Below are 22,648 nucleotides of genomic sequence, written 5' to 3'. Positions count from 1 at the left end.
TGTCTGCCGAACCCGGGGGTGCGGGAAGCCTACAGCACCACCCGGGACGCGCAGCGGGCTGATGCTCCCGCGCTAGGACAGGTCGGCGGGTTCCGGCTTCCCGGCCGGGAGGCGGCGGCCACTGCCCGCTGCGGGACCGGCAGCGCGGGATAACGCCTCCGCCGCGCCCGCGGTGCCGGACCGCGCCGCGCAGTGCCGGGGGTGTGCCGAGGGCGGAGCGGGCCGCGCCGGGGGCGGAGCGGCGGGGAGCGCGGACAGCCGGCTGCGGGAGGCAGCGCGGCCGCGGGGAGGCATGTCCCTGCCCGTGCCGGTGCCCGTGCCCATGCCCGGCGGCGGGCGGTGAGCGGCCATGCCGCGCCGGGCGGAGCGCTGCCTGCAGATCGCCCCGCACTCTCTGGCCATCGTCCTGGGCGCCGCGGCCGGGGGGCGGCCGGGGGGCGGCGGCGGTGGTGCGGGGCCGGCGGCGGAGCTGGGCCGCCACCGTATCGGCTACGAGATCTTCGCGGACTTCAAGCGGGAGAACATGCAGCACTTCTGGGACCGGCGGGCCACGGCGGCGGTGGCCGAGACCTTCTTCCTGGGCTGGATCGACGAGCAGGTGCTGCTGGTGCAGGGCAAGGAGGAGCACCTGGAGGTGCTGCGGCAGGGCTGGGCGCGCCGCTCCCTCAAGCCCCCCAGCGGCTTCCACATCAAGTGCTTGGGTAGGTGCCGGCGGGGCTCTGGGGGGCTCTCGGCCCCGGGCGGATGCGGAGGCAGCGGGGTGAGAGCGGCGGCGGCCCCGCGGAGCTCTCCCAGGAGCGCCCGGCGGGCGGAAAGGGGGGACCCCTCCCCGTCACGGGCTTCGCGCCCCCAAAAGCGGATGGGCGCGAAAGAGGTGAGCCGGGGCAGGACCGGCGGAGGTACAGGGATGCGCTGCGCTGCAAATAATGGGGGTTCAGAGGAAGAGCTACAGGCGGCAGCTATAGGATCGGGCTGGAGAGGTACGTCCCCCCTTTCCTTCAGCGGGCGAAGTTTAAAGCCTGAAGTGTAACTTTGGGAGATAGCCCTTGCAGGGTGAGATGCCTGCTGGCCCGCGGGCCAGCTTCTGCTGCTCGCTCCTCGGGCCAGCTTCTGCTGCTCGCTCCTCGGGCGTGCTTGTCTGCAGCAATTCGCTTCAGGGGGATCCCGCACCCTCCTGAGCTACGAGATCTCCACACGGTTCAGGAATAGCTGCTAGCGTTTCTAAAGAGTGCAGGCTTTTAGTTAAACTTATATCGGTTCATTAAAAATAATAACTTTAATTAATTAAATATTAAAACTTTAAAAGTTCATTTTAGCATTTCTAGGCTTGCTAAACCAATATTTCGCTTTACACTTGGATTGACTGAGTAGCTTATGTCACAGTGTTGCTGTGAAGGTGTTTTCCGTGGCAAGAAGTAGCAGTAGGAGATGAGGAATGTGCGGGGGTTTCTTTGCGGTGGGAGGCAGGTGGCTTTTGGAGCAGTAAATGGCAAGTCTGTTATGCCGTGGTGGGCTAAAGATTCAAGTTACGGTGTGATCCCCCAGGGGAATCCCACCTGTGTGCAGTGCAGCCTAGGAAGGAGCACATCTCGTCCTGGATTTTCTTCAGGAAAGAAAAAAATCCCAGCATGGAGAGGAAAAATGTTTGCAGCACTTATTTTGATGTGAAAAAAACTCACCTCTATGAAATAAAGCTGTAGCTGTTTGGTGTATGTACTGGGGATTTGTGAAGAACAATAGAGCTGAAGTTTTCCTTAGGGTTTAAGGTAACTTCCAGCCTTCACAGCTAGAAACATGCAGCTTCTCGTATGGAGAGAAGACAAACTGAGGATTTGTTTTCTTGCTGTGAAGGTCTCATGGCTTCCCACAGCCACTGCAGAGCTGATGGTGAGGGAAACTGTCTTCTCCTTATGAGCTTCTGTCATCTCACAGATGAGCTTCTATCATCTGTGTCTTGTGCAGTGGGCACTTGGAACAGGCCATCGAGGTCGAGATGCTCTCTCTGCACTGGGAGTTTCAGATCTGGAACAGGCAATGCAGGGCCTGGTCACTTCTGCTCATAGGCAGTCTTGTGCCCAAAAACTGTGCAAGGGACTTCTGTGTCACTCACTATTACCCTATCAAACTTATTCAAATATTACTGTCTCTTCCATGCTCAGAGGGAAGCTCAGGACAAGCTGCCTATTTAAAAATTAGCTGATGGACCTTTTTTCCTCATTATAGTGAAATTTCCTCTGAACCTGTGATGACAAAACAGTGTTGAAGAACAGATAGTAAATCCTATTTTGGTGATAGAAGTTTTCTGTGTTCCACCAGTATTTAGAAGAGGGTAAGAAGTGGACTTGCATTGTGGTGGAGGTTTGGACGAAGTTGCTGTTCATGGCCAGCAAACAAGGGGAGAAAACTTGTGTGTGCTGCTTTCCACCCAAGGCTGTTAAATCCTTTTGCCTTTGCTTTTGTGATGAAGTGTGGCAGTAAACGTAGAGATATGGGCAATGGTTAGTGCTAGCTGCTCAGTAGGCTTTTTAGTTCCAGTGGGACCAAGGATGAAGAGCTTTTGAATGGGCACCATCACCTGACAGAGTGTAAGGGTCAGTGTTTGATTTTTGGGGTGTCCCTGGACCCTACCCATTGGGCAGCATTCCTCAGCCCATTGCGCAAGAGGGCAATGGAAGGGTGCGCTCTGACCTTGACGTTCCTAGAGCCAGACAAGGAATGTAAACAGGTCTTTGTGGCCTGTTTTGAAATACGAAACACAACTTTTGCTAGAAGTTCGGTTAATAAGTAAGCTCACCGGTGTGTAAATAACATGCATTCCTTGGGGAGTTGTCTTCACTGCAAATTTACAAAAGACTGGAGCCAAAAGTTTTCATTTGACTTTAATCACATACTGAGAGGCATTTGCTATTTTTAAAGGCTATGAAAGAAGAGCAGGGACCTGCTGGAGCCTTGCCTGTTGTGCAGTGTCCTTAGCTGCGATAAATGAGATGGGAGCAACTGATTCTTTTTTTTCCTCCTTCTTCACTGCCTTTTTTCCACACCCACACTGATAATTCAAGTCTTGTATCTAAGTAGATTCAACTTGCATTTACTGTAAAGTTAGGTAGTTAAAGGATTGTCAAAGTAACGGGCCTGGCCCCGTGGGCATGAGCATCTGCTTAAATGTGTGGAATTGTATTTTCAACGTAATTAGGTGCCTAATGTGTAAATGTCTGTGACTTATTTAGGAGCTCTCTCACACTTTATTCTCCACTTTGTAGCATTAAAGCAGCAAACAGTACACCTACAGACAGAAAGGAAAAGTCTCCATGTTTTTCAGCTTTAAAAAAGAGGTGGTGGGTGGCTTGGGCTGAGAGAAACACCTGCCTGTTGGGAGGTGCAGAACAGTAATATTTTACTACTGTTAATAAATAACTGATGGGGTCAAGGGGAAAAAGTGGTATGGTATTTTTAATGGAGGTGAAGCTGCTGTTTTCTGCTGCTCTGGCCCAGCCGGTAGCACCCATGCTGTGGGGGGAATAGGGAGTTGCCGGGGCCAGGAATAGCAGGGAGAGGTGCATGGGGCTGACTTGAGGTGTCTTTCTCTGCACCCCAGGGCCACTGGGGTACCCAGGCAATGCTGTGACTGCCTGTGGGGTTGGTTCTTCCCTTTTCTTTTGGCTGGTTGGCTGCTTACAGAAAGGAGGGGGCAGCTTTGTGCCTCTCCTGCCCCTGGGGCCTGGCTGGGATGGGGTAGCTGGAGGACAAGCTGCCTGTCCCAGAGAGGTGTGGGGAGAGCATCCTGACTGCTGCCTGGCAGGGGGCAAGGGACAGAGATGCCTCCTCTTCTCAGCTGCATGACCTCCATGTACAGATACCAGAGAGCCTTGGACAACGCCTCCCTTCACATGCATCGTTGAGTGCTAATGTGACCCAGAAATTACGACTGCAGCCTGACTTTCAAACCTTTGCTGGTGTTGCTGATGTTTCTTGTTCATTGCGATCCAGAGCCTTGGCTGGTCTGATGAGTAATGGGTTGTGATGGCCACAGATGTATTAACTGGAGGAAGAAGTAACTGGTGAGGAGGAGGGAATGCTAAACCTCTAATATGCATAGCATGTTTTCTGCTGTTGGGATTGTAAACTGTAAACCAGGAGGAGTCTCGTCTCTGAATAGTCTTTCCACATTTAAGTCACCATGGCTTGATAATGAAAAGTTCAGAACAGTGTAATCTGTACTCAACAGTGACTGGACAGTCCTAGTGTATTTGGTGAGAATGAATCTGAGCCAGAAAGTAAATGGATAGAAATCCATGTGAGATTCCAGCATCCAGAGGTTCAACTCTTGAATTGTAAAATTAGACCCTACCACAAAACAGGGCAGGAATATGAAGCACATCAGAAAGTCGCTTTAGTGCTGACAGCTTAGGGCTTGAGGATACAGGGGATGAAATGTTTCACGTGTGACTTTAAAACTTACTTCTCTGTTTCCTTAAATTGAATGGTTATGCCATAAAACGTTGCTCAGCATCCATGTTTGCAGTGATCAGAGTTACTTGCATGTTAGGAAATTGGTGGGTGTAGCTGGGTTTTTAAGTTGGCCGCAGGGGAAGCTTTGGGAACCATAAGCAAACAAACTCCCCAAACCAGCACATGCTAAATGTGCTGATTTAGAGGGTCAAGGAAACCTTATGCAAACCTATAGGTCCCGTGATGAAATTCCTTGTCTTTGGTAAGAGTGATTTGAAGCTTTCTTGTGTTTTTGCAAGGCTTTTGCAACTTAAGTCTTTAATGAGCGTTAGTATTTTAATAGGATTTCTTTCTTTGACACACCTTCCACTTGCACCCACTAATATTTGTCATCCTGGAAGCTGGATTTTTTTCCTCTTTCAGCTCTTCTATGCAAGGTGCTGCTGGTGTAGCAGGAGGCTCCACCTCGTTTTCATGTCATCATGCCTTTTGTGTTCCCAGCTGAGACTTCCTTCTCTATCTCTTACACTTGATTTCTGTGTGTTGGACAATGGGCATCTTTCAGAGGGCTTCGTGGAAGGGCCATGCCCTTTTGTAGCGATTGCTTGAAAAGAAGTGACCAAATTTCATAATACCCCTTCGGTCATGCCCAGAGCAATTTCTCCAATTAGAAGCTGGTGTTCAAATGGAGTTTTCAAGAAATGTATGTGCAATAATTAAACTAACTAGCAGGAGTTATAATTCAGCAAAGTTGGCGGGGCCGGGCTGTTGTGCATTGTTCCTGCTCGGCCAGGCGTTGGGGGGGAACCTTCATTGCTGCGCTGGGAGCTGGAGCTAAGTGCTCCCTTTCTTTTCTCTCCCTGCCGTGTTCTCTCTTGCCACCAGAAATTAAATGAACGCCCCACCAGTTCAGGTTCAGTAGTTTTCACAGTGAATTTTCCAGTCATTAGTGGATGATTTTGGTGCAGCGTAGACTGTTGGACATTAAATGTTATTCATCTATGACCAGTCATAAAACGTGAATTGTCTTTTTTCCTCCCAATTATCTCTTATATAATGAAAATTTCTTTTCAGTGAGGAAGCATTAGGTTTCATAGTAATAAAACCTCTGAGGAGGAGTTTACTGCACACTCATAGGCACCTTTTGTATGCCTCGTGGTATTACCATGGGAACTACAATTTTTTTCTTCCTCTCTCCTACCCCAACTTAGAGCTGGTGAGATCCACTGAGCACTTTTTATATCTGTGAGGTGGTTATTGCAGCCTAACCCCCCCTAAAAAAGATAAACTTGAGCTGATAGCTTGGCTGAGGTGCTTATGAATTGACTCCCAACTTTCAGCAAAGAACTTTGCTGCTCAGAAGTGTTGGGTTGGGCCTTTAATGTACTTTGTAAAAGCAGCTTTTAGAGACTGAGGAGAGAGAGGCAAGAGCTAAATGAATATGACTGCATATAAAGTGCCTGATTTCTCAGTATGTGGTTTGTGCTTGTGTTTTGGGAGTGAAATCTTGGGAGTCAGAAGCACATTTTGCTCTTTAAAGAAAGCTGTGGATGGTCTGCAAGACTAATGCAGGTTGTCTAAAATACATTGTGAAAATAAAAAACACACAGGAAGGAAAGATATGACCTATTAAATTTAATTTCTTTTTCCTTTTTTTCCCACTCAGAGCAGCTTCTCCTGAAGAAGCAAAGTCAAATGCACTGACACATGTATTCATTGTGCAACTCAAGGGAAGGATTTATAAGCCTAATGGCCAGCTAGTGCTGTCTCCCGACCTCGTCCTGCCCACAAAGAGCACCACTGTGTAGTAAAGAGTCCTTCCCAGTGGCAAATAAGTCACCCAGCCTTGCAAGTCAAGTGTACACTGTGTAAAGAGGCGATGCTGTAAGGGAACCGCGTGGCCAAGAGCAGCCCTCAGCCACGGGGCTCTGCGGAAGTGGCACCAAGGCCCTCACTCTCTCCATCTGTTTGTCTGGTCTTTGATTAAATGCTCCTCACTTCCCTCCTCAAAGGCCTTTGTTTTTTGATGGGGAGTGGTGCAGCGGGTGTGCACTGAATGAAGCCCTGGTCAGGTGTTATTCTCAGCACGTAACTAGGCTCCTGGGCTGCCAGCATCATGTGCCACTGGGCTGCCTGCTAAACCACCTTTCCATCTGTTCCACTCCTCTTCCGTACATAGTAATTTCTGGTTTTAAAAAGGCAGAGGTGGATGGGGTGCCTGGGGGCCATGGCAGGGGTGCCTATGGCTGGTGGTCCCATGGCCATCCCTTATCCCACCCGCTCCTCTTCACCTTTTTGTGGCACAAACACTCAGTAATGCATTCCCAACTTTGTCCTGTCTTTGTAATTTGCTTGTTAGTGGCACGGTGCTTAATATTTTATTAAGTTGTAATGATTTTAGTGGACTAAGTTCAGACCTTCTATGCATCTTGGTACAGTTTAAGATTTAGCTTGAAATGGGTTTGTTTTGATCCCTGGAGAAATGTGCATTTAGTGCAGAGATGCTATAGGAGGGGTTAGCCATGTGTGAAAAAATGCTGTCCCTGGGCTTGAGTGGCAGGTTTTTGATTTGGCTCCTTCGTAAAGGCAATGGTAACAGAGTTGGCGCTCTCTCGCAGCTCTTCTGGTGCTGTTGCCTTGGGCTGTTCGTCTGCATGGTGAAGCTGTCCTCCTTTCTGCTGGCCAGGAGAATTACAACTTGTCCCCCAGGTAGGGCATGCCAAAGCTTTACCACATTCTCATCTGCATTTGAGACATCCATTTAGAGAGAGTAGCAGAAAAGATGCAACCCAGACAGATCGGGTGTCATCCAAGGCTCTTGGCATCCAAAGCTGCCTTCTGAGCAGCATCACACCTTCCCTTGGCTTTGGCAAACACTTGATGGCCAGGCTCTTCTTTTCTTGGTTGTCAAAGAAAGGCTGAAGTGTTTGGAGAAAGTAAAAGCTGCAACCAGATGGTGGTTTCCTCTGCAGAAACTGTGGCTGTGAAACATGAGGATGTGAGGAACTTCTTAATAATGATTTTCTGCAGTAGCAGAAAGTTAAGTGCTCTGAAAATTCAAGCTCTCTCCAAACTTTATTTCTTTGTTTAAAATACAAAAGCATTTTGAAATGTTTTGATTATTTTCTAATGATGTTGACTGCTGGGAATGTTATTGCAGTCTCCAGTTTCAGTATCGAAACTGCTCTCTGGGTGGGCCAGATCTGGAAAGGTTTTTAAGGATATTATGTTCTTCTTGGAATAAAATGCCTTCACCTAATATGTAAACATGCTTTCTTCTGTCTGGTATACTCGATCCCTCAGTTTATGACCTGGGATTTCACCTGAGACCTGGGACAAGAAATTTCTGAATGTTAAAAAATATGTAAACACGTGTATTTTGATGAAACAAAGTGCTTTCCCGTTGACATTTGAGCAGATCTTCTGGGCTCCTTTTTTAATCGGACTCCTGTTCTGAGCCACAATAGCAATAGAGCACACAGTCAAAGGTTGATAGCTATGCAGAGAATCTGAATAGTTCTAGTTGCTTTTCTTTTTTTCTGTAGCAGAAAAGCAGTGCTGTACTATTGGCATCGGCACTTATTTTTGGTTTTCTTATGAAAGAAAGTTACGATACTGTGCACTTAAATATGCACAGTGTAATGACTTCTGTATTGTATTTCTGGAGCTTCTAACCCATGCAGTATGAGACTTCTTTATTGTTCTTCCGTAGTGGGACAGGATGGGACATCGAAACAGCAGAAGTCTGAGTAAAATATAGCAGCCTTTTAGCTTAACCTTATATTCCACTATTGGATGATTAATGAAGGGATATGGAGGTACATCAAAGGTTGCTCTATTAGAAATGCAAACCAATTCACTTGAACTCTAGGAAGTGACTCTAAACTTGGTTCTTTACAAAATCTATACAGTATGACAGTGAAAATGTTTCTATCTGAAGAGTGTGGTTTGGGTACCTTCGTGAAGTTTTAGTTTTAAAGCAGTTTTTGCTAGCTGTTAGGGCTTCAGAAGGTACATATGCTAACTCATGCTTGCCTTTGGAGGAGAGCGAGGATGCTGAAGGGCCCATTGCTAGCCCTGGTATGGGGAATCCTGCCAAAAGAGTGGACAGGAGCTCTTGGCCAGTGACAAGTCCCAGTGGCTTTCCCAGTAACGTGGCCTTAACAGCTGTGGCCAGCAGGACCAGGCTGGCTGCAGGGGAGGCTGATTCCTCCTGCTGATGCCAACAGAAGGGGAAGAAAGGCATGTTTTAGGAGCAGAAGACCTGAGGCTAGACTGTGGCTAAGCACTGGCTCCATCCTCCATGTTGGTAGCAGGGAAGTGCATCTTTCTGTCCATCCTCACCAGTAACTGCAGCTCCAGTAACTCCTGCTTAACTGCTGCCTTGAAGTTGCATGTGCAGTACCTCTCACTGCATGTTCAGAGGCTCTCAAGAAGGAACAAGACTGCAAGGACTGTATTTAACACTGGAGCTGTTAAACTTGCAATGTATTATTAGCATTAGAAAAATATGGGTGCTGCCAGTGTATGGAATTTGGCAGCAGAGTCTTGAGTATTATTGTGGGGCTATAAAATGAGTATTTCTTTTTTAAAAATGGGAACTTTTTTGGGTCCTTTCGAAAGAGCCTACACCAAGTAGTGAAACTTTCAGGTTAAGAAAAAAGACAATATTAACTCTTTCAGACTGTAGCTGTATTTTTCACTTTAGTCATAATATCCATGGATATCTTTTTATATACAAAGAACATGAAAGAAACAGGCTTCTGAATGCATCAGCCTTTTTCTGGGTAATTGTGAGGAAGACTTAATATAAGCCTAATAAATATATAATCTCTACTTACCTTGTCTTAGTTACCACTACCCTTGGGTCTGTGAGCTTATAGTGCCCTAGAACTGTGCCATATAGTTCATTACCAATGTCCCTTACCAAAGAGATCAATCCATCATAAATGAGATTTATCACTGCCTGTTTATTTATTTTTTTCAAATTCTAGAGAGGTAACTGAAGTCCTGTAAGCTCCATGTGATGCTGCAGTGAACTTCTATGTGTTTGGTTTTGATTTTTTTTTTTTTTGGGGGGGGGGGAAGGGGAAGGGGAAGGGGTTTGGGTTTTTGGATTTTGGGTCCTCCCCCCCTTTTTTTTAGGGGGGTTGTTTTAGTCAAAGGAATCTTGGTGTGTTATTTGATTGCCTGTAGTGTTCAGCCTAGTCTTCTAGGCAGTACTCAGCTCATGTGGGAGTGGACTCTGCCCGTGCCTACTGCTCTGGCAGACCAGCATTAAATGTTTGCCTTCCTGCTTGTGCATATTGCAGGGTTAGTGCCCAAACAAGTTCCCTTTTAATTGACAGATGAAATAACAATAGCTGGCATTAAGAGCAAGCCAAGTGTTTTCTTTGGGTTCCCCTGAAGGGCCTCCTTTGTCTCCATGGTCTCTACTCGAGGAAACCCGTGCACCTTGCTTAATCCGAGTGTGCTGTCGAGATGCTCTAGCTTCTGAAGGCAGAAGTAGATCAGCACCCATGCAAAGATTTCCATCCACTCTGCTTGCCTCTAGCAGGAGTGACTGCTAGGTGAGGATTTGCAAATGCCGCCTGTCCAGAGGGGTGGGTCCAGGCTGATGCAGGCAATCTTGAGCACCCAAAGAAGAGAGAGGAGCATCCACAGCACCGGGAAGGAGAGTAGAAGAAGGAGGTGCTGGTGGGGTGTCACATACTTAGTGTTTATGTGTCTGTTTAAGTCAAAGGAGGAACAAACTGGACAGTTGGATAAGCCTGAACAGAGGTTTTCAGGTGCCTGGTGTGTAGCCCTGGTCCAGCTGTGAGAAGTCAGCAACTCTCCTGGGCTGTAGGGATGTCCTAATTAGCTGCATATTCACAAGGTGGTTTAACCAGTTGAAAAACAGGATTTTAAGGTCTGTTTTAAAGCAAAACCAGTACCTAGCATAGTAGACATTATTAGCAGGCAGGATTATTAAAAATAAATACAAAGGTGGGAATCTTCTCCCTAGTTTAATTTGAGAAAAGAGAATTTAAAGGGGCACATTTGCCCACTGAAGTGGGGCTGAAAAAAGCTTTGAGGACATTGAGCTTTCCTGCTGTCATTGCTAATTTGTCACAATTATTCTTTTCGTTAAAAAGAAATGCCTTCTTGGTGTTATGGATTGAAAAATCCTATGCAGTTAGAGAGGAAAATGCTGCTTTTGTGAGAAGCTGCAGAGAAGAACAGTCATGAAGGGGTAAACAGGGGGAAAACAGCAGGAAAATAGTAACTTCCAGTCCCTCCAATCTTAGATGCACTAGAAACAAGCATATTTTTTCAAACAAACATCTTCAGACCAGGCATCAGCCTTGTAGAGAAGCCTCCTTTATGAATATGAACATCTGGAAGGAGTGAGAGACCGAAAAAGAAGGGAGGCCAGTCAGGATTCAGTGCTATGAACAGATAATCTTGGATGTAGTGCTTCATGTGGTAGGGAAGCAAGTCTGTTAGGTGTCAGTTCTGCTCCATTTTTATTGAAAGTCGAGGCTTTAGTAGTACTTAATGCATTTTCTTAGGTCTAGCTACATGGTATCATCTCCATCCTTCATCAGACTGGGAGGTGTCTGCAAGATGGGGATGGAAGAATACAGGACTCATAGGGCTGTGAAGCTTTGCAGTGTTTCTCAAAAAAACTTCGTGTGCTTAAGCATCCCACAGTAGAAGCTTGGGATGGCGTTCAGCTGGAGTTCCTTCATGCAGGTATGTGTGTGATGGTGTATATAGTGTTTTAAGTGCTGTATGAAGAGAGGTTTCGCATTACTTTGAGTGGTCTTGATTCAGCAAGACACAGATGCCCGCTTGTGCACATATACATAGCAAGTTCGGTCTGACTTTAACAGGAGGACTAACATTTTTAAATACAGGCATGTCGTATGTTCTTGTATTTGCCTGAGTGTTGCTAAGACATTCACCAGAGGAATCTCTTCCTGGTTAATCCCAGAGTGGGTCATCTGCATCTAAGCCCTTTGAGAATTAAGCTTGAAAAATCAGGACTAGTATTCTTTGCGTTTTATTTTTGATCTGTATAATACTCTGAAAAATAACCAGCAGAAGAGTTCATCCAGTGTCTGTAGATGCCTTCAGGAAAATTACAAAGAGGAAGCCTTAATTAATATGTCTTCAATAAAAGTATGCAGAGGAAGTCTTAATTAATACTTTGCCAATAACGGTGAAATCACAAAAAGTAGGCAGCTTGACTTACGATCATTCTGGTTTCTTTCCTTGGACAGGAATTAGTGGCTATCATCTTGTCATTTTTTATTTATGGCAGTAGCTTGTAGCCTTTACTTTATAGATTTCTTATTAATTCAAGTTCCTTGGTTTTGTTTCCAAGGTATTTGCTGATTGTTAGTTCGTCTTTGTTAGAGATGTACAGCTAGAGCTCCTCAGTGAAGCTGATGCCGTTGGAAGGTCTGTAGGGACTTGCTTCTTGGCTACCTTTCAAGTGCAGGATGGCTGTAAAATGTTTTAGTGTCAGAATCACTACATCTGTCATTGTTCTGCTTTTCTCTGTCAATAACTAGCCTCATTCAGTGGCATATTTGATCTTAGAGAAAGCAGCTTTATCCCTGTGCCGGCACATGAGTCTTTTTCATTTTTCTGCTCAGATAATTGTCGGGCTTCAGGTTTCAGTGGGTACTTAAATTAGTCCCAGTGCTGTCTTCCCAATCTCTTCGGTGTTTGTGTTGACAGAGAGAGGTCAAAACGTATTCGGTCTGTTGGAGGCCACTGGATACCAATCATCTTGTGGGGTACAAGAGAAGTGTGCCACAGACTTCAGAGCTGATTTTTGTGGTGAGTGATGGCAGTGAAAAGGAAGTAATTTTGACAGAGCTTTTTACCCACTAGCCAGGACAGTGCTGAACAACTGGGACATGCTGTTTCAATGTTTTTCTTGTTTCCATGCTGGTGAACATTTTCACTGAGTGGCTTGTGCACCGATTTTCGATTCCTGAGGATTTTACATTGCTTTGAATCATTTATGTTGCCTCCTGTCCTGATGAGTAACAACCCACTAGCGTAATGGTCCTCAGCTTTCTTTAGTTTGCAGATTGCTGAGTTTCCAGTGGAAATACACTTTTCACTTTCATCTTTCTGTAGACCTTTTGTAAAGGAGTTCACAGATCACTTGGGGTTGTGCAGAAACCACTGACCTCGCCAAGCCCAGCATTAGCACCTGAGTGTGCAGGTACTTGTGCAGCTGAAGCTTGTGCTCCCCTGCCAGCGTGCACCTTCCCTTCTCATAGTTCACAATTCATCACCTGTGGCAGCTACCCTGAACCTCAGTGGTCATTCTGCCCCTTTACCCTTTCTCCTCTTCACTTCAAGGGCATCCGCGGTGTTAACTATTGGAGCAGCCCTCCAAACTGTGTACAGGGATGGCTGCTGGAAAGCTCAGTCCAAATGTAGCTTCTTGTCTTGTGCTTGACAGCACAAGTGCTTTGGGGCAGAGACCTTGGTGGCTCTGTCACACTGGTGGTGTGCATGGCACTGCAGCACTGACCCAGGGCTGCAGTCTGTAGGTGATCTTGCAGTGCAAACCCCTAGACAATTATACTCACATACGAGGTTACTGTGAATGAGAGGTAATCTGAATAGGCGACCAGGCAAAGAATTCTTGCTAAAAACCTGCCTGGATTTGCTTTACCTGTTTTCTCATTGCTTGGGCTGTAGTAATTACTTGTTGTGGCAGCCCTCAGCCTGCTTCATGAATGAATTGCATGCATCTTTTGAAAGCTTTAGAGGAGTTATGGTGAGTTTGCAATCACAGATACTTAGATATGTGTTTAGTTTCAATCTGGAGCCGTAAACACGTAATACTCATAAATGGCTATCTTTGTTTGGTCTGATCGTTCACTAAGAAAATGAGCACAGAGCCCTTTGGGTCAGTAGACATATGAGTAGGCATGTCATACTGTCCTGGTCTGTTGTCTTGCACTCTTGGTATATGCCATGAAAACATCAGCAGTGATTGCATAGAGTGTTACAGAACTGGAACCTATAATGGTTTATATGGTGTTTCTTTCACTAAACTGCAAAATAACGATTCTTGTGTGATGTTACCTATAGGTTTTGGTACCATCTAGAACTTCTCGTGGGCTTGTTCTTTCCTAGTTGTGGTAAGAAAATATGAGATGTGCACCTCAAGGCAACTCTGCGCCTTCTACTGAAGCATGTTCGTCAGTACTATCCAGTTCTCTCCTCTCTGTGGCAACACCCAGATGTACATGTGGGTAACTGACCTACTGCCAACCTCGAGGGTGCAAAGGGAAGCGGTATTTTGTGGGGTTTTATTTTCCCTTCCTGAAACCATAGGTCTCAGCGCTTTTGTAAGATGACTAAGGTTTGTTTCATTGCTAGGCGCCTTGATTTTTCCTGTGTGTGTCGCAGCTGAACATAAATGTATCTGAGCTGGTTTTGAGCTAGCCAGCTCAGACACGGTTTGCGTTCTTCAACCGCAGCAATAATTATGGTTTTCAGCAGTGGCTAACACCCCTTGCTGCCTAGGCAGCCTGTGATGAGCTGCTGCAGTAACTGATTTAAGTCCCTAGATAAAGGCTAGCTCAGGTTTGTCTGCACTACACTGCAGTGTTGGGATACTGTAACCCTCTTTTACAAACTGAGCTGTTGCAGTGAATTCCTTGGGGCCTTTTACTTCCTGCCTTTTCAACTTCCTTTTCTGTGAACTTAGCAAGTGTGGCTTTTACCTTTATCCATGGCTGACGTTTTCTGAATGCTCTCTCTGCTTAAAAGCTTATGCCAGCATGCAAGCTCTTGTCTTCCTCTCCACTGGTGGCTTTGTGCCAGGATCACACCAGCCTGATGAAGTGTCGATAATATCCCATCCGTTCCCAGCCTACCTTCCACCCCACAGCATATGGCATTGTCATTCTTCTGTTTGCTCTGCTCTAGCTGCTTCTACAACCTCCACCTTCCTCGAAGACATCTTGTCTCTTCTGATGGCTCCAGAAATGTCATTGGGTGCATTTGGTGAGAGCTGGGGCTGAGCTTTGGAATTCAGCTCTTGGAACGGATATGGTGCTGTTTTGCTTTGAAGTCAGACCACATGTTTTGTAAACAGCATGGTTTTGACCTTTAAAAACATGAGATGGTTAAGGCAAGGCATGGTGCTGAACAGCATGGGAACAATGAGGCTGAGAAACCATGCAGTGGAACCTAATATGATACATATGGAAAGTGCTCGAGTCAATCTTTACCAGTGTTGTCCCTAACTTGCCTTTTTTATCCCTGCTTGAGGAAGGCATAAGTCCATTTTGAGATGTTTGACTACATATATAGTCTGTCCTTATTTCTAGCAGGAACTGAAATTCCTTTGTATTGCCACAGTGGTTTGAGCTGGTGTGGGTTAACACCATGAAGGTCTCCCAGACTTTGCTCTCCCTCTTGCTCCAACACAGGAGCCTACAGTGAGCCAGGTCAAAGGCAAAAATGGAACCTGGGGTGAGGCAGAAGGAAAAGAGAGATTGGGATTAATTGTTGTGGACCTGCAGCCCTACCTTCTCTGTGTTACAGTCTGCAAACAGGTATTTGTGGGATCATAAGGTAATTTGGGTGGGAAAGGACTTCCAGAGGTCTCTGGTCCAACCTTCTGCTCACAGCCATGACGCTGGGCCAGGTTGCTCCCATCATCTAACCTGTAAATGCTCCGTTGAAGACGGCAGCAGCTAACAGCAGCTCTGGTGGATCTTGTGCATGATTCCCACATTTCCTGCGTATTTTACTGTGGACAAGTCCTTTTGTAACCTTGGCTCCTGCATAACAGGTTCCCCTGGTCCTCCTGCCTCCAGTTGCGCTGCCTTATGGAAGATTCGGGAGCACACAGCGCCGTCTGGCTGGCTCTTCCACCCATGCTGTTTGGACACTGGCGTTTTTGAGGCAAATGGGATGCCTTCGTGAACGCACAGCTGAGATCAAGCGTCTGGTGCCTTTGGTTGCAATGTGCTTGTTCTTAAAAAAACAAAACAACCCCAACAAAAAAACCAAACAACCACCCAGAAAGCACAAAACCCACCACAAAATGTTTGCCTGCCTCAGCCGTATTTGTCTGTTTTGACAAACCCTTAAGGTGATCGACAGAACCATAGTTGCCAGCAGCTTTTTATAGGAGGATCTCTTCTTACCACACTGTTTATTCTTGGGAAAGACTTTTTATTTTGCCAGTCACTTAATCCATGGCTTAATTTTTTTTTGCCAGAACCCCAGCGATAACTGCTTTACTTAATTGTGGTAGATCTTTTGCAATGGCCAGTAAGCCTGCCCTTTCTTTAATTTTAAATGCTGAGAAATTAGGTTGTAATGACTTGGTGAATGGGAGTTACAGAAAACAAATTAACCAAGTGCTCTTTCTTTCTCTTGGATCTTTGTTTCCCCGACTTCTTTTGTGACTTTTCTGTCTGCAGTTGACCTGCTCGTTGTGCAACCACAGTCTCTTTATGCAGCTCATTAAATCATGTTTTCAGTCTGGCTTTAGACTCACAAACTTCTCTTGTTAGTGAGCATTTCCTTCTTATCTCCTTTCTTTCATTCTTATCTCAGCCTTTTGGCAGAAAGCACTTAGTGGAGATTGCTAGCCTTGAAGTTGGTCTCAGTGAATAGAGGGGAGGAGGAGCCATTGACACTTTAATTTCAGTGTTTCTGCAGCCTGATGGATATGCTCTGGGCTATGAAAACGCGTGCTTCATTGACTCGCAGAGAATTAATCTTCTGAATAAATGATTTAAAAAGAATCTGCTCCTGATGGCTGTGTTTTGTGTGTCTGCTCAGCAGATTTGGGTGTCTACACCAGAGCGGATCTGGAAAGGGGACTAGTCAAAGGCAGAAGCCAAGTAGGCGGATGGCCCTTGTACTTTTAGGAGCTGTTACCTAAACCCTGGTGGGTTGCTGAGGGAGGCAAGCTTGGTAACCATAGACTTTCCCATCCCATCTTTCATAAAAGATTCAACTTTTATTTCCATCAGTGGCTGTTTTCCAGTGATGGTAGGAGTTAGACTGTGTTTCTAGTGAAACGAGAAATAGAGATGCTTCAAGCTAAGGGGAACACAGGAGAGAAAAACTATATGAAAACGCAGACGTTGCGATTTGTCTTATTCTTTCGTGTGATACCCATTTCCTCTCCTCTTGCCCAAGAAAATATGTTTTGCTGTTGAATTATTAACAGATCAGCTTCTGAGGGTCCAGCCAGAAAAATACTTGCTCAGTCTCCAGAAATGAGAGTGCTCTTTCAGAAAAATTTGAAGCTTTCATCATGGTTGTGAAGATAACATTAATAATGACAGTTGGATAAAATTGTTCTGTAAGTGCTGGAGCCAAACTCGCTGGACTCAGTAAAAAGGGGAGGTCACACTTTTTCCTGTTATTCTTGCTAATTATGATGGCTGCTGGTATAGTTGAATATTCGTGTTATTTAGTTACTAGCAAGAGTAAATGCATTTTTCTGTTATCTTCTGGACAGACTGGAGCTTTCTTTGTAGTGCTGTCAGTGGCTGGTTTCAGGTGAATTGTAGGAGGTACAGTGGGATAAAATCAAGCAATTCTCTTCTTGTGTTCCAGTTACTCTGTTTTACATTTAAACAGTTCAGAAGCATGTGTGTGAGTGTAAGCAGAGTTTACTGCCAGTTGAGCAAGATTATATACCTTTCCACATGATATAATTCATACAAAATATGCTGCCCAGAGCATCGCTGGAAATACAATATAGTGGCATTTGCAAGTCCGGGCAGTTATATACAAGACTTTCTAAATGTAGAATCCAGAGGTGCCTGTCTGACGAATATGTTGGTAAGGGCATGCCTGACTTTATTAGACAGGAGTCTATTCTTTGGCTTTATTAGATAGCTTTAGCTACTTGATCAAAGAATAGACTCCTATTAGAGCCCTATCTTTTTCCTTTTCTTTTTTTCCTTTCTGACTAGCTAGCAGTGTCAGGGCAAGCTATCTCACATGGTTAGCTCCTGACTCCTTGAAGGTAAAAACATAGTCCTGTGTCTTTGGAAGTTTATGAAATTTATTATTTTACATTATAAACAGGGAGGGGGAAAATACGTTGTGTTAAAAGGATTATTGTTGGTGCAGTTTATATTTCCTTTTCTCTATTTGCCACTCTTTTAAATGAAATCTCTCTTCCTTCCCCATCCCATGCTTATATTGGGTGTCAGTGCTTGTATTGTTTGTGGTGGTGGTGCTGGTTATCCCACACTCCTGGAACTCATGACTAGGAGTTCATGCTAATGACTGGACAACGCTGAGAATGCAGATGCACAGCAAACACAATTAAAATGGCTTTGTTCTTTTTAAGAACGTTTGTTAGGTATGTTTAAATGCAAGCGTGTGAACTACCTTCCTAACTACAGTTGGGGTATATTATTTTGAAGGTAACAGCTTTTCCACTGGAGGAGTTCATATGTATTTATTCTGGCTGAGAAGACAGCTGGACCAAAGGTTTTTGCTCAGCCTTCTTTAGGCAGCAGCCCAAGTACTTGGGCATTTTCTGTCTAAAGGATAGAAAAATATTTCAGAAATACACTCAAGTTGATAACAGAAAGGTATATAGAGAATTGCAGAAACAAAGGCAGGAACTTAGGCTTCCTCTTTGATTTTTTGGAACTTACAGTGTTTTACCACTTTGTTTCAAACTTTATGATTTTTTTTCTTCTGTAAACTTATGGTTTAAGAAATAGAAAATAAAACAGAAGATGATGGGATATCACCGTGTAACCACTGTGGTGCCTATGTTTAATACTGTGTGAAGTTTGTTTCCCCATGTTTGGGGAAAAAAAACCCAACTCACAAAAAACCCCCAACCAACCAACGAAATAAAACTTGGAAAAAAAAATTCCAGAGAACTAGAAAAGATGCAAGGAAAGGTAACAAGAGTGCTCCAAAGCATGAAGCAGCTGTATTGTGGGAGCTGGTTGAGTTCTGAGTCATGTGGAGAAAATGAATAGAGCAATGATGTTTTTCTGTCTTTTCTGATGGGAGGATTTGGGAGCATGAAATTAAATTATTAGGAGGTAAGCTTGAAACAAACAAAAGAGCTACCTTTTGCAAAAACTTAATAAAAACAATGAGAAAGTCATGTTTTAAACTTTTAGCATTCTCTGTATCTTATATGGAAGATCTCTCTTAAAAAAACCAAACCAAAAAACCAAACAAACAAAACCCCCCAACTAAACAACCTTCCCCCCCCTCCAAACCTGAAAGTTTTTCTAATCAGGAATAGATAGATCTATCCACAGCAGAAAAATCTGGCATACACAAAGAACTTCTTTGTGTGCTGCCAGACCTTGCCTGGCTCCCCTGATGACTAATGCAGAGCCTCTTTCCATAGCCACAGGTGGCTCCCAGAAGAGTTCACAGGAGGATTCGTGCATGGAGACGCTCCCTTTTCTGCTTCGTGTAGCACGGGGTAGTTACCGAGTCCCAGCAGCTGGGGGGAAGTACCTTGCCTGTGGTCTCAGAGCAGTGAGAGCTTGCTGAAGGTGGGCAGTAGGCGCTCGAGACGGGGAGCACTTTCTCCCTCAAAGCCAGACCACGGGGTGATGGAGCGGAAGATCCCAAATGCTGTGTTTGAATTCCCCATCACGGGTTGAAGGGGGTCAGTGCACTGGTATGCCACCTATTATATGATCTTCCTTCTACTTTTACAGACGCATCATTTTCTTTATCTGATAATTTGCTTCAAGGGCCAGAAAAGTGAGTCTGTGGAATTTGCCCGTCGCTGAAAGAAAAACCTGGGGACCTCTCAAGAACTTATTATGGAGGTGTAAGGACCTATGTGAAGCTGGGGTTCTTGGTGTCAGGGGCTACTTACAAAAGGAGTCATTTACTGTGGTATTCGTTTAGAAATGGACAGTTTTACTTAAACATGCTGAGCTTGGAACAAACCGAGTGCAGCATGTTAGTGGTTTTTGGGTCCTGATCTCTGCAAATGCCTGAAGAGGAGATTAAATGTTACTTCACAAATGACTTTGGTGTGATTACTTGTGAATATTTTCCATAGCGAGACTGTAAAGTACAAACATTTGGGATAGCATGTCATCTAGGGAGTTTGGGAGAATTCTTTTGTCACCTTTTTGGAATAGCACGAGCAGAACAAAGATAACATAGTTCATTAATACCTCCAATAAAAGAAAAAAATAATGCTACCTGTCCAATGTGAAACTATTTGACAAGTAAAAATATACCTGCTGAATCCTTGTGGAACATGTGGTCTCACATAGGGTCTCATTTAGGATTCTTGCTCATTTCCGATTGTTGCTTAGAGGGTTGGGTTTTGTTTTGGCTGTTTTGTTTTGGGTTTTTTTTTGATGTTCCTAATGGAATAATTCATCATGGCACATAACATAGCATGAAACAGTTGTAGTGGACTTTCTTTTGGTATCATTCCATAAGGTTGGGTCTGCTAATGAGAATGATTTCCCCATTTTGTCTTATTGTATAGGGCTATATATAACGGGTAGTAGGAAGAACAGCAGTAGCTGGGTCCTCTATAAGTAATGTAAGGAACACCGAGAAGCAAGATGCTCGAGAGGCCTTTCTTACACCATCTCATGCAGTGGTTTGAGAAATAGTTACTTGGAAATCTTTCTCTGCACAGATCTCCTTGAGGGGTGGTTTCAGGGGAAGCAATGAGCTGAATGAAGAGCTTGCTAGTGTGCTCCTGTGACTTATCTTGTGTTGACGTGAGCTATAATGGGGTGTCACCAAGAATTGCTTTGCTTTGCCAGCCCTAAAGAAAACAAGCAGCTAAGCTGTGGACATCCTTAACATAGCAAATATGCCAGAAGCAGTGGGTATGGAGGAAGGCCTCGCTCTGGCAGATCAGGGCGTAAAGTCCAGCTCACATAGGCCAACGTATCCCAGTAGGGTGTTGGCAATTTGTGCGGGTAGTGAGAGGGGAAGCTGAGTATATTGGGCACTGTGCTTATGTGCAAAACAAGCTGATGACAGTGTTATTAACAAGGCTTGCTGATGTCGGTGTGGCAGGCTGAGGAGAAAGAAGAATTTTTCGAGTAATTAGTCCTTTGCAATAGCCTTTCCTTGCTGTGGTGGCTTCAGCATGATTGAATATTATTCTCAAAATCACACCCTTGTTTCTTTCCTTGCATCTGCTAGAGTGGCTCAGCCAGACCACATCCTACGGTGGCAATGTACCTTCTGAAATGCTGCATCCTAAGAGAAGCCTTTAAGCCCGAGGGGGTGCTTTGGGATAACCACTCCCTTATGCTTCAACCTGCTGGACAACACAGACCTGAATCTTTGACAGAACGTTTATGGCACCTGCAAAAGCAAAGTCGGATTTGTATATTAAGGAGGGTTTATGCTGTAACTGCATGCAAGGGAATCAGGCCTTCAAGCTTAAGAAAACTAAAACCTTTGGGACCAAATCCTAATGTCAGAGCTTAGTCCTTTGTATGACCCAGCTGGCCCAGCCAGCCAGACTGGGGGCAGAGAGACAGCATCTCTGTATAGGATGTGTCTAGTGTTAACTCAGTGTTATGGAGAACAGAGGGAAGAAAGAATGGAAAGACAGGAACTGGACAGAAATAGTAAAAAGTAAAAGAACAGTTGGGATAAACATTCAGCTGGAGAGGAAAGCCAATGTAAGTCATCCTCTTGTACTTGTATGTGTGTATAGTAAGCTGTAGTGATGGCTGAATGCCCTGACATGGCTAAAGTTTCTGTGCTTTGTCCTCTGTTTAAGAGGAGTGTTGAAAGTACTTTGTCTTGGAGGTGTAGAAATAATTTGAAAGTTTAATGTAAGATTGGATATAGAGTATTTAATGGTCAAAACTTGAACAGAGTAGGCAAGGCTTTTTGGGAAGTTGGGTTTTATCACTGGATTTTGGGTTCCCTGTCTCCTTTCCCTCCTAACTTTTCTTCCCCATTAAAAAGCTGAGATGAAGTAAGATGTATTAGCGTGGAACCCAGTGGCTTTCATTACCATCGTGTATGGTTGCTCTGACAAGTATTTTGGAGGATTTATCCATGTATGGTTCTGTTGGCATTATGGGTACTCACCCTCTACTTCTAAAATAGTGGCAGAACTTTATAAAATAGGGCTTTATCTTTGCTTTAGGTGAGCTGTTTTTATTACAGAGCAGCAGTGTGCAAGTGAGGATGCACTTTGCCATTGATCTATACAAACGTATTGTTCTTTGCCCTCGCTCTTGCTTCTTTGTCCAGCTTATTAGTTGCCTTGTGGCAGCAAAGCCTAATTCATTTTGCTCTAAGCCATTTCTTGAGTTTACCTTACAAAAGGTAAAACTCTTTGACGCAGAGCAGAGGTTCAGCTATTATGGATGTCATTATCTTGGTGAAGAATGCAGGATGGTTAAGTGCTGCTGTTAGGCTGGGCTGCATTTTAGACTGATCTGACAGGTTAAGAAGGCTAAGAAATAGCCATATTTTGCTCCTGTGACCTTGTTTAAAGGTAACACAGGACCTTCCTCCTGTGCTTTTTCTCTCCTGCAAAATACACAAGTTTTGGTTAAGAGCTGAGCTTGCTGCTATCTTCCCCTTGCAGTTGTGTGAGCAGTTTGAGCTTGACGAGGAATGCTTGATGTAATCTCCTGAAATCAGACATGTAGGTGTGTTGTCATTATTAGCCTGCTAGTGGCCGTTTAGCTATTTTATCTCTGTTATAATTAAAAGAGTGTTACCTGGAAGGGAGTGAGAAGAGGTGGGTCAGGAAGCTGGAGCTGGAGCCAGACCCAAGGCAGGATGTGTTTGGGCCTGTGGATGGGATGCATCTGGCAAAGATGGTGCCTGTAAGTGTCTTCTAGCTATCAGACTTCCTTTATACAGAAAAAGGAGATCTCTGGTCCCAAAACATCCAATTTACACTGTTATTTGAAGAGCTTTTTTGCCACTTGGTGTGAACTTCTGCATAGCTTTCCTCAAATCAACCCCTAATGCCCCATCAATGTATGTAGCTTTTCTGTCTAACTGAGATAAAGCATTTTCCTCTTATAAAGCTATTTATTTTCCCCTGCAGAGAGGTGAGAAGGTGTGTGTAGTTTAAACATCACGTGCAAAGAGTATCCACTTGAAGTATTTTGTTTTATGACCTCACACAATCCACAGCTTCTCTTGTGAGCTGTAACTGACTCTTCAGGCCTCAGGGAAACGAACCATGTCT

General features: G+C 44.8%; 1 protein-coding gene across 1 annotated transcript in view; it reads left to right on the top strand.

Annotated features, from left to right (window-relative positions):
• Nucleotides 1-214: 214 nt before the first annotated feature.
• Nucleotides 215-22,648, top strand: part of STOX2 (storkhead box 2) — a 148,845-nt gene continuing 126,411 nt past the window's right edge. Inside the window, exon 1 of the mRNA XM_030492081.1 lies at nt 215-701. Coding sequence (XP_030347941.1) covers nt 350-701 — 352 coding nt within the window. The 5' untranslated portion in view covers nt 215-349. The remainder of the gene's footprint in view (nt 702-22,648) is intronic.

This window comes from Strigops habroptila, chromosome 7 (assembly GCF_004027225.2).
Source record: "Strigops habroptila isolate Jane chromosome 7, bStrHab1.2.pri, whole genome shotgun sequence".
In the NCBI taxonomy this organism is placed as follows: domain Eukaryota; kingdom Metazoa; phylum Chordata; class Aves; order Psittaciformes; family Psittacidae; genus Strigops; species Strigops habroptila.
Note: the sequence above shows the minus strand (reverse complement) of the source record. Positions and strands in the feature narration are given on the sequence as shown.